The sequence below is a fragment of the Entelurus aequoreus genome, linkage group LG25, assembly GCF_033978785.1.
Source record: "Entelurus aequoreus isolate RoL-2023_Sb linkage group LG25, RoL_Eaeq_v1.1, whole genome shotgun sequence".
NCBI classification, from domain to species: domain Eukaryota; kingdom Metazoa; phylum Chordata; class Actinopteri; order Syngnathiformes; family Syngnathidae; genus Entelurus; species Entelurus aequoreus.
This window is the reverse complement of record NC_084755.1, coordinates 4,592,880-4,604,990: the sequence shown is the minus strand read 5'-3', so window position 1 is coordinate 4,604,990 and position 12,111 is coordinate 4,592,880. Positions and strand designations below refer to the sequence as shown.

General features: G+C 40.1%; 1 protein-coding gene across 2 annotated transcripts in view; it reads left to right on the top strand.

The window, feature by feature from the left end:
- Positions 1 to 12,098, top strand: part of slc25a17l (solute carrier family 25 member 17-like) — a 25,205-nt gene extending 13,107 nt beyond the window's left edge. Inside the window, exon 9 of one of the 2 annotated variants that reach the window (XM_062037177.1) lies at positions 8,816 to 12,098. In XM_062037177.1, coding sequence (XP_061893161.1) covers positions 8,816 to 8,867 — 52 coding nt within the window. In that variant the 3' untranslated portion in view covers positions 8,868 to 12,098. Of the gene's footprint in view, positions 1 to 5,900; positions 6,313 to 8,815 lie in introns of those variants that run through there. The other variant, XM_062037176.1, reaches the window with a different exon arrangement.
- Positions 12,099 to 12,111: the final 13 nt, after the last annotated feature.

The window sequence follows — 12,111 nt, the reverse complement described above, 5'->3', positions numbered from 1 at the left end:
TGCATTTAAAAAAAGGTCTCTAAGTTAGCCTGTTAAATGCCAAATTTTGACAAAAACACCACTATTACATGTTATTTAGACCAGTGTTTTTCAACCACTGTGCCGCGGCACACTAGTGTACAGTGGGGTACAGTCTGGTGTGCCGTGGGAGATGATCTCATTTCACCTTTTTGGGTTAAAAATATGTTTTGCAAAGCAGTAATTATAGTCTGCAAATGATGTGTTGTTGTTGAGTGTCGGTGCTGTCTAGAGCTCGGCAGAGTAACCGTGTAATACTCTTCCATATCAGTAGGTGGCAGCCGGTAGCTAATTGCTTTGTAGATGTCGGAAACAGCGGGAGGCACAGTGAAGGTAAAAAGGTGTCTAATGCTTAAACCAAAAATAAACAAAAGGTGAGTGCCCCTAAAAAAAGGCATTGAAGCTTAGGGAAGGCTATGCAGAACCAAACTAAAACTGAACTGGCTACAAAGTAAACAAAAACAGAATGCTGGACGACAGCAAAGACTTACTGTGGAGCAAAGACGGCGTCCACAATGTAAATCCGAACATGACATGACAATCAACAATGTCCCCACAAAGAAGGATAAAAACAACTGAAATAGTCTTGATTGCTAAAACAAAGTAGGTGCGGGAAATATCGTTTAAAGGAAGACATGAAACTGCTACAGGAAAATACCAAAAAAAGAGAAAACGCCACTAAAATAGGAGCGCAAGACAAGAAGTAAAACACTACACACAGGAAAACAGCAAAAAAGTCCAAATAAGTCAGGGTGTGATGTGACAGGTGGTGACAGTACACCTACTTTGAGACAAGAGCTATAGTGATGCATGCTTGGTTATGCTTTAAAGCAGTGTTTTTCAACCTTTTTGGAGCCAAGGCACATTTTTGTTCATGAAAAATGCGGAGGCACACCACCAGCAGAAAATATTACAAATGTAAACTCGGTAGTTGATATTGACAGTAAAAAGTTATTGTTGCAATTGTTGGATATGAATTCAAACCATAACCATCCATTCATCAATATAGCTCTTGTCTCAAAGTAGGTGTACTGTCACCACCTGTCACATCACACCCTGACTTATTTGGACTTTTTTTGCTGTTTTCCTGTGTAGTCTTTTACTTCTTGTCCTGCGCTCCTTTTTTGGTGAATTTTCCTGTTTTGTTGGTATTTTCCTGTAGCAGTTTCATGTCTTCCTTAAGCAATATTCCCCGCACCTGCTTTGTTTTAGCAATCAAGAATATTCCAGTTGTCGTTGTCCTTCTTTGTGGGGACATTGTTGATTTATAAATGGTTGATTTATATAGGCTAGTAAGGTAAAGTTTTGTACCTGACAAGTTTCGGCTATCTTGCTTCTGCAGCCTTCCTCCACTTGTCAGGTACAAAACTTTACCTTACTAGCCTATATAAATCAACCATTTATAAATACACATTAGTAGGCTAAATGAACCTCTTTAACAGACATTGTTGATTGTCATGTCAGGTACGGATGGATGTACTTTGTGGACGCCGTCTGCACCACACGCTGTAAGTCTTTGCTGTCGTCCAGCATTCTGTTTTTGTTTACTTTGCAGCCAGTTCAGTTTTAGTTTGGTTCTGCATAGCCTTCCCTAAGCTTCAATGCCTTTTCTTAGGGCAGGGGTCGGCAACCCGCGGCTCTAGAGCCGCATGCGGCTCTTTAGCGCCGCCCTGGTGGCTCTCTGGAGCTTTTTCAAAAATGTATGAAAAATGGAAAAAGATGAGCGGGAAAATATATATTTTTTGTTCTAATATGGTTTCTGTAGGAGGACAAACATGACACAAACCTCCCTAATTGTTATAAAGCACACTGTTTATATTAAACATGCTTCACTGATTCGAGTATTTGGCGAGCGCCGTTTTGTCCTACTAATTTTGGCGGTCCTTGAACTCACCTTAGTTTGTTTACATATATAACTTTCTCCAACTTTCTAGGACGTGTTTTATGCCACTTCTTTTTCTGTCTCATTTTGTCCACCAAACTTTTAACATTGTGCATGAATGCACAAGGGTGAGTTTTGTTGATGTTATTGACTTGTGTGGAGTGCTAATCAGACATATTTGGTCACTGAATGACTGCAAGCTAATCGATGCTAACATGCTATTTAGGCTAGCTATATGTACATATTGCATCATTATGCCTCATTTGTAGCTATATTTGAGCTCATTTAGTTTCTTTTAAGTCCTCTTAATTCAATTTATATCTCATGACACACTATCTGTATGTAATATGGCTTTTAATTTTTTGCGGCTCCAGACAGATTTGTTTTTGTATTTTTGGTCCCAATATGGCTCTTTCAACATTTTGGCTTGCCGACCCCTGTCTTAGGGGCACTCACCTTTTGTTGATTTTTGGTTTAAGCATTAGACACCTTTTTTACCTGCACACTGCCTCCCGCTGTCGTCGAGTGTTACACGGTTACTCTGCCGAGCTCTAGACAGCACCGACACTCAACAACGGCACATTTGCGGATTATAATTACTGGTTTGCAAATAATATTTTTAACCCAAATTGGTGAAATTACATAATCTCCCACGGCACACCAGACTGTATCTCACGGCGCACCAGTGCGCCGCGGCACAGTGGTTGAAAAACACGGGTTTAAAGTCATATCCAACAATTGCGACAACGACTTTTTACTGTCAACTGAGTTTAGTTTTTTAATGATTTCTGCTGGTGGTGTGCCTCCGCATTTTTTCAATGAAAAAAATGCGCCTTGACTCAAAAAAGGTTGAAAAACACTGATGTAGACCACATTGAATGTTTTAAATGTAGAAAAAAATCCTAATATGACCCCTTTAATACATTTTGGAATAAGGCTGTAGATCAGGCCTGGGCAATTATTTTGACTCAGGGGCCACATTTAGAGAAAAAAATGTGTCTGGGGGCCGGTATATCTATTTTTAGGAACACTAATACAAAACCTCACAATAATGTCTGATTGAATGCTAAAAACGTTATGATAGACCGCCTTAAAAAATGTAATGTAATTTTACATTTTTCTATGAAGGATAAAACACTGAATATTGACAAAATATGAATGTCACACCCCCTTTCGATCGACATATTTTACAATCAAGTGAAACGCAACAAAAATGCAACAAACAGTAAAATATGAACGCGTAGGGTACAAAATAAACCCACCTACAATCTGATATATCTGATATATCACTAAGCTTTAGAACTTTGTTGTGAAAAGCTCCTTCCGCGTCTGTGGAAACGCTTCCCGCCCACACTGCTTGGTGCCTCGTCTGAGCTGCTGTGACGTAGATTGCCATAGAAACTAATTAGATGACCATAGTAACTAATTAGATTGCCATAGAAACTAATTAGATGACCATAGTAACTAATTAGATTGCCATAGTAACTAATTAGATGACCATAGAAACTAATTAGATGACCATAGTAACTAATTAGATTGCCATAGCAACTAATTAGATGACCATAGTAACTAATTAGGTGACCATAGTAACTAATTAGATGACCATAGTAACTAATTAGATTACCATAGTAACTGGTATATCATCCATAAGCGCAGATTCCAACCATTGAAAGACTTAGTATAGTTCAAGACTTGCGGTCATTAGAAAACATCACTGCACATCATAATGGCAGCTAGTTTCCATCTTAAAGATCTAAAAAAATGATTTGGAAATGTCCGGCGGGCCAGATTGAAAAGCTTAACGGGTCACATGTGGCCCCCGGGCCTTCATTTGCCCAGGTCTGCTGTAGCTTAAAGGCCTACGGAAATGATTTTTTAAAATTTAAACGGGAATAGCAGATCCATTCTATGTGTCATACTTGATCATTTCGCGATATTGCCATATTTTTGCTGAAAGGATTTAGTAGAGAAAATCGACGATAAAGTTTGCAACTTTTGCTCGCTGATAAAAAAAGCCTTGCCTGTAGCGGAAGTAGCGTGACGTCACAGGAGCTAGTATTCCTCACAATTCCCCGTTGTTTACAATGGAGCGAGAGAGATTCGGACCGAGAAAGTGATGATTACCCCATTAATTTGAGCGAGGATGAAAGAGTCGTAGATGAGGAACGTTACAGTGAAGGACTTGAGAGGCAGTGATGGACGTATCTTTTTTTGCTCTGACCGTAACTTAGGTACAAGCTGGCTCATTGGATTCCACACTCTCTCCTTTTTCTATTGTGGATCACGGATTTGTATTTTAAACCACCTCGGATACTATATCCTCTTGAAAATGAGAGTCGAGAACGCATACATCGGCGAAATGCTTTAGCTGCGAGCTAACGTGATAGCATTGTGCTTTAACTGCATATAGAAACAAAAAAAATAAACCCCTGACTGGAAGGATAGATAGAAAATCAACAATACTATTAAACCGTGGACATGTAAATACACGGTTAATGCTTTCCAGGCTGGCGAAGGTTAACAATGCTGTGCTAACGACGCCATTGAAGCTAACTTAGCAACCGGACCTCACAGAATATGTACTCTCTCCTTTTTCTATTGTGGATCACAGATTTGTATTTTAAACCACCTCGGATACTATATCCTCTTGAAAATGAGAGTCGAGCACGCGAAATGGACATTTAAAGTGACTTATCTCCACGACAATACATCGGTGACACACTTAGCTACTGAGCTAGCGCGATAGCATCGTTCTCAAATGAAGATAGAAACAAAATAAATAAACCCCTGACTGGAAGGATAGACAGAAGATCAACAATACTATTAAACCATGTGCATGTAACTACACGGTTAAAAATTCTCAGCCTGGTAAGGCTTAACAATGCTGTTGCTAACGACGCTAAGGCTAATTTAGCAACCGAACCTCACAGAACTATGTAGTCTCTCCTTTTTCTATTGTGGATCACGGATTTGTATTTTAAACCACCTGGGATACTATATCCTCTTGAAAATGAGAGTCGAGCACGCGAAATGGACATTTAAAGTGACTTTTATCTCCAAGACAATACATCGGTGACACACTTAGCTACTGAGCTAGCGCGATAGCATCGTTCTCAAATGAAGATAGAAACCCATCAACAGCCGTGCTCACCTGCGTTCCAGCGATCAACGGCACGACGAAGGACTTCATCCGTGGGTTTGGCGGCAAGCATCGGCTAGGCGTAGTAAGTAGTCCTTGTTGTGTTACTGTAAGTATTGTAAGGAAGCGCTGCTCAATCGCTTTATTAACAACTCACGCTCACACACACTCAAGTTCTCCGCCAACTCACTCGCGCATGCACGTTCCCCAAACCCTTAAAGACACAGTACACTAATGCAAATATCACAGATATTACAGTATTGTACTTAGCCGCTAATACACCGATCGATCCCACCTACAACGTTCTTCTTTGCAGCCTCCATTGTTCATTAAACAAATTGCAAAAGATTCACCAACACAGATGTCCAGAATACTGTGGAATTTTGAGATGAAAACAAGAGGTTTCTGTATCGGGTTCGATGGGGTCCAACCACTTCCGTGGATTTTGTGACGTCACGCGCATAAATCATATCCAAAGGAGTTTTTCAACCAGAAGTGTGGCAGGAATTTTAAAATGTCACTTTATAAGTTAACCCGGCCGTATTGGCATGTGTTGCAATGTTAAGATTTCATCATTGATATATAAACTATCAGACTGCGTGGTCGCTAGTAGTGGCTTTCAGTGGGCCTTTAACCAATATGGAAAAAGTGAAGGTCCACGAATACTCTCCACATGCACTGTGTATTGCGTGCCTCATGCCTTGATTAAAATGTGATGTTTTTACCATTAGAGGGTTGTGTTTAGTGCACAACTATTGTACTGGGAAAGTAGCTAAGAACTAAGTAGTCCGAAGTCCAGATCAGGTTTGCATTCCCAGTTGGCGTATGATTGCTGGCAATTAATAGCTCTCTTTATGACAGAAAGCATGGCCCTCTCGGGCTGTACAAAGGCTTGGAGGCGAAGCTGCTTCAGACGGTCCTGACGGCCGCCCTCATGTTTGTGGTGTATGAGAAGATCACCGCCGCCACCTTCAAGCTGATGGGCCTGCACAGGAAGCTCAAGCAGTGAACTGCACACCTGCGAGTGGACGTGGACGCACACTTGAGCACCAAGAGGTGGGATTTGTGCCTTTCTTAAGGATGCAGCTTGCTCACCCTCACTTTAAATATGCAACATAACCAGAAGGCATGGCATACTTGCACTTTTGGAAGGAAACATTAACTGTTTGGTTATTGTGTTAAACCAATTTGAGATTCATGTGAGGCAACTGCTACACATTCATCAAAACCATTCCTCTCACACGCACGGCCTTATTAAGGGAAGGCTTAAAGGCCTACTGAAAGCCACTACTACCGACCACGCAGTCTGATAGTTTATATATCAATGATGAAATCTTAACATTATAACACATGCCAATACGGCCGGGTTAACTTATAAAGTGACATTTTAAATTTGCCGCTAAACTTCCGGTTCGAAACGCCTCTGAGGATGACGTATGCGCGTGACGTAGCCCGACGAACACGGGTATGCCTTCCACATTGAAGCCGATACGAAAACGCTCTGTTTTCATTTCATAATTCCACAGTATTCTGGACATCTGTGTTCGTGAATCTGTTTCAATCATGTTCATTGCATTATGGAGAAGGAAGCCAAGCAAGCAAAGAAGAAAGTTGTCGGTGCGAAATGGACGTATTTTTCGAACGTAGTCAGCCACAACAGTACACAGCCGGCGCTTCTTTGTTTACATTCCCGAAAGATGCAGTCAAGATGGAAGAACTCGGATAACAGAGACTCTAACCAGGAGGACTTTTGATTTGGATACACAGACGCCTGTAGAGAACTGGGACAACACAGACTCTTACCAGGATTACTTTGATTTGGATGACAAAGACGCAGACGTGCTACTGTGAGTATGCAGCTTTGGCTTTTTTTTGCGTATGTACGTAACTTTTTTAAAATATATAAGCTTTATGAACCTTGGGTTAGGTGAACGGTCTTTTGGGCTGAGTGATTGTGTGTGTTGATCATGTGTTTGAATTGTATTGGCGTGTTCTATGGAGCTAGGAGCTAGCAGAGGAGCTAGGAGCTAGCATAACACGTACCGTACCGTAAGTGCGCGTCACGTACGTAACTTTTTAAAAATATATAAGCTTTATGAACCTTGGGTTAGGTGAACGGTCTTTTGGGCTGAGTGATTGTGTGTGTTGATCGGGTGTTTGAATTGTATTGGCGTGTTCTATGGAGCTAGGAGCTAGCAGAGGAGCTAGGAGCTAGCATAACAAACACGCAGGTGTTATTATGCAGGATTAATTTGTGGCATATTAAATATAAGCCTGGTTGTGTTGTGGCTAATAGAGTATATATATGTCTTGTGTTTATTTACTGTTGTAGTCATTCCCAGCTGAATATCAGGTACCGTGAGTATGCAGCCTTGGCTGCTAAACATTCGATAACTTGACCGTATGTGCGCGTCACGTACGTAACTTTTTAAAAATATATAAGCTTTATGAACCTTGGGTTAGGTAAACGGTCTTTTGGGCTGAGTGATTGTGTGTGTTGATCAGGTGTTTGAATTGTATTGGCGTGTTCTATGGAGCTAGGAGCTAGCAGAGGAGCTAGGAGCTAGCATAACAAACACGCAGGTGTTTTTATGCAGGATTAATTTGTGGCATGTTAAATATAAGCCTGGTTGTGTTGTGGCTAATAGAGTATATATATGTCTTGTGTTTATTTACTGTTGTAGTCATTCCCAGCTGAATATCAGGTCACCCCCGGCTCTCACAGCATCTTCCCTATCTGAATAGCTTCAACTCCCCACTAGTCCTTCACTTGCACTTTACTCATCCACAAATCTTTCATCCTCGCTCAAATTAATGGGGAAATTGTCGCTTTCTCGGTCCGAATCTCTCTCACTTCATGCGGCCATCATTGTAAACAATAGGGAACTTTGCGTATATGTTCAACTGACTACGTCACGCTACTTCCGGTAGGTGCAAGCCTTTTTTTTATCAGATACCAAAAGTTGCAATCTTTATCGTCGTTGTTCTATACTAAATCCTTTCAGCAAAAATATGGCAATATCGCGAAATGATCAAGTATGACACATAGAATAGATCTGCTATCCCCGTTTAAATAAAAAAAATTCATTTCAGTAGGCCTTTAAAGGCCTACTGAAATGAATTTTTTTTATTTAAACGGGAATAGCAGATCCATTCTATGTGTCATACTTGATCATTTTGCGATATTGCCATATTTTTGCTGAACGGATTTAGTATAGAACGACGTCGATAAAGTTCGCAACTTTTGGTCTCTGATAAAAAAAAAACTTGCCCCTACCGGAAGTAGCGTGACGTTGTCAGTTGTTCACTCCCTCATATTTTCCTATTGTTTTCAACGCAGCTAGAGCGATTCGGACCATTACCCCATTAATTTGAGCGAGGATGAAAGATTCGTGGACGAGGAACGTTAGAGTGACGGACTAGAATGCAGTGAAATACTTATTTTTTTTCGCTCTGACCGTTACTTAGGTACAAGCTGGCTCATTGGATTCCACACTCTCTCCTTTTTCTATTGTGGATCACGGATTTGTATTTTAAACCACCTGGGATACTATATCCTCTTGAAAATGAGCGGAGAACGCGAAATGGACATTCAGTGCCTTTTATCTCCACGACAATACATCGGCGAAATGCTTTAGCTACGAGCTAACGTGATAGCATCGTGCTTTAACTGCATATAGATACAAAAAAAATAAACCCCTGACTGGAAGGATAGATAGAAAATCAACAATACTATTAAACCGTGGACATGTAAATACACGGTTAATGCTTTCCAGGCTGGCGAAGGTTAACAATGCTGTGCTAACGACGCCATTGAAGCTAACTTAGCAACCGGACCTCACAGAGCTATGCTAAAACATTAGCTCTCCACCTACGCCAGCCAGCCTTCATCTGCTCATCAACACCCGTGCTCACCTGCGTTCCAGCGATCGGCGGAAGGACGAAGGACTTCACCCGATGCGTTTGGCGGCCCGGAGACGTAGGAAGTCAAGGTGAGGTCGGCGGGTAGCGCGTCTGCTCTCCAACAAAGTCCTCCTGGTTGTGTTGCTGTAGTCCGCTGCTAATACACCGATCCCACCTACAACTGTCTTCTTTGCAGCCTTCATTGTTCATTAAACAAATTGCAAAAGATGTCCAGAATACTGTGGAATTATGAAATGAAAACAGAGCTTTTTGTATAGGATTCTACGGGGTACCATAACTTCCGTTTAACTGACTTCGTCACGCGCATACGTCATCATACCGCGACGTTTCAGCCGGATATTTCCCGGGAAATTTAAAATGTCACTTTATAAGTTAACCCGGCCGTATTGGCATGTGTTGCAATGTTAAGATTTCATCATTGATATATAAACTATCAGACTGCGTGGTCGCTAGTAGTGGCTTTCAGTAGGCCTTTAAGATGAATATTCCTCTCTGTCAGATGAAAATAATGACCTATTTAGAGAATCTTAAAATATTATATTTCATTTAAGCTTATACAAATGGAATACAAGTTATGTGTGTCAACCAATTTAGGAAAAAAGTAAGGTGCTTTTAGGGACGTTGATTTACAAAAACGTGATGTATCAATTATCTTCATGAGTGTCAGTATGAACTATGAAAAGCAGGTGACTTTCTATTAGCAACCTGATACTGTTGCCTATAAATGTCTGTTCTTGATCATCCTGTGCACACTTGAAACGTATTTTAATCTTGTGAAGGCGATATTTTAGCGGGAAATTACACAAAAAGTGGAAAAACACTAAGACTATGAAAGATAATGAAATCAATCAAAACATAATGTTTCCATAAGTTTTTGTCCAAAATTAAATGGTTAATAAAATAAAAATAGCAAATATTTTTCATGTGGGTCCCGATCACACCTTTTAAAGCCATTGACTACTTTCCTGTGTCATTTCCAGTAAAGAAAAAAAAAAATCACTTGAGCGCAATCTATATGTGGAAGTCGTCCTCCAGGGGGTTCCTCGGACCACCAAGCACTGACATGACAGCCCGGTTCAGGTTCACAAACAGTTTTATTTTCCAATCAAGTCTCTTGCTTTTCAGCAATTGTTTTGTGTCTGTCTCCGGCTCGCTCTCGCTCTTTCTCCAACTCCAACGCCCCTCTCCTCCCTGGCTGCTGCCTTTTAACAGAGCGACAGGTGATTAGATAACCAGGCCCAGGTGGGCCATCTACGCACCTGCCGCTGATCTCGAAGCCGGTCCTGGCACACCCCGCTTCGCTGCAGGTCCGCAGGCCACTCCCCCCTCCACACTATACATCTATAATTATGGATATTGTGTATATCCATCCGTCCATTTTCTACGGCTTGTCCCTCTCGGGGTAACAGGGGAGGCTGGAACCTATCCCAGCTGCACTCGGGCGAAAGGCGGGGTGCATCCCACGCGCGTGCGTGTGTGTGTGTGTGTATACATATGCAGTGTTTCCCATAAACTGCCAAGATACCTGTGGCGGTGGGGGCGTGGCTATGGCCGTGGTCACCATGACATCATCGAGTAATTTGCATAATTTACTACAATGATATGATTTTCTCTAAAAAGGCTCAAAAAATGTATACTTACTAATTAATAATAACAGTTTTGTGTTAAACGTCCATCCATCCATTTTACAATATAATTACAACACTTTATGTACATATTTATATACAGATTTGAACAATAAGTTATTCACTGAAATATATTTATTAATTGTGGTTCTTACAAAAAATATATCTTATCAAATATAAAAGCTAAAATGTCTCTTAAAGCTCTGCCCCTTTAATTAGTGCATACTAAATAATTTAACTTTAGCCTACTACTACAACCATATTATTTACCAGCAACATAAAGTGAAACAGAGGCAGAGGTGTCCTGCCACAGTCAGTAACAAATAAACAGAAAACAGTAGTGGTCAAATACAAATAAGGCAACAAGAGAAGTATCCTACACTTCTCTTTTGTAAAGTAAATCTGAACAGCCTATATGGGCATCTACATCAACTATATGATTTGCCTGAGAAGCTGGACAGGACAAAAAAAAAAAAAAGTTTTTTAATTTTTATTTATTTTTTATTTGTGGCGGATATAATTATTTCGTGGTGGGCCGCCACAAATAAATGAATGTGTGGGAAACACTGCATATGTATTTATAAACATACACATGCATATGTATACATACACATGTATATGTGTGTGTGTGTGTATATACATGTATATGTATCTAATCTATATATGTATATAGAAGTAAGTGTGTGTATTTGCGTGCGTGCGTTTACATAAACATGTATATATATTTATAAATAGACTGAGTCAAAGTAATTTTTTTTCTGGACTGAAAATGACAAGAAAGTAGCAAAGACATGTTAGGGGCCCAAATGAAAAATATTGACCATTTCTATTTTAACTCTAAAGGCTTAGTGGCCACATGCGTGGACAGCACCTTTTAGCTCATATTTCCAAAATGGTGTACACTACTGAATTGGGGTCTTATGTGGACACTTATACTGCCATCTGGTGGTGTCAGAAGAGTATAACATACAATGCAATTTGGAAAAAAAAAGTGTAAAAATAAGAATTAGCATGTCACTAAACATGAAGTACACGTTTGTGTACTTATGGACTAAGTACATCATATCAAAAGATGATTCTTAGTTTGTATTCTAATTAGGGTCCAATAAGCCCAAATAGCAAAGAGAAATAAAAAAAAAAGCATGTAAACAAACAGCTTGGGCCTTAAGAGGTTAAAAATCATTTAAATCTCCCTGAGAGCCAGTGTCCTCTGCAGTGGACATTGTTTTTTTAGAGTTACACATTTTGGGAAGAAAAGAAAATTGCCTCTTAGGCAAAACACAAATGTCTACTGCAGTGGACACACAAACATCCCTCTGGTGTAAGGTTTACATGTAAATTCTTCCTAGCTTCTATTGCAATTCTTACTTGACTCATGTGATTATTTGTATTAAACATACATTGTGTAAAATGCATTCTGTAAACCAAACAAAAACTATTTGTGTGTTTGTTTTGTGTTTTATTAATATCAGGGGCCAATAAAATGTGTCTTTAACGATTCCGATTCGGAGCTCACTTTTTAA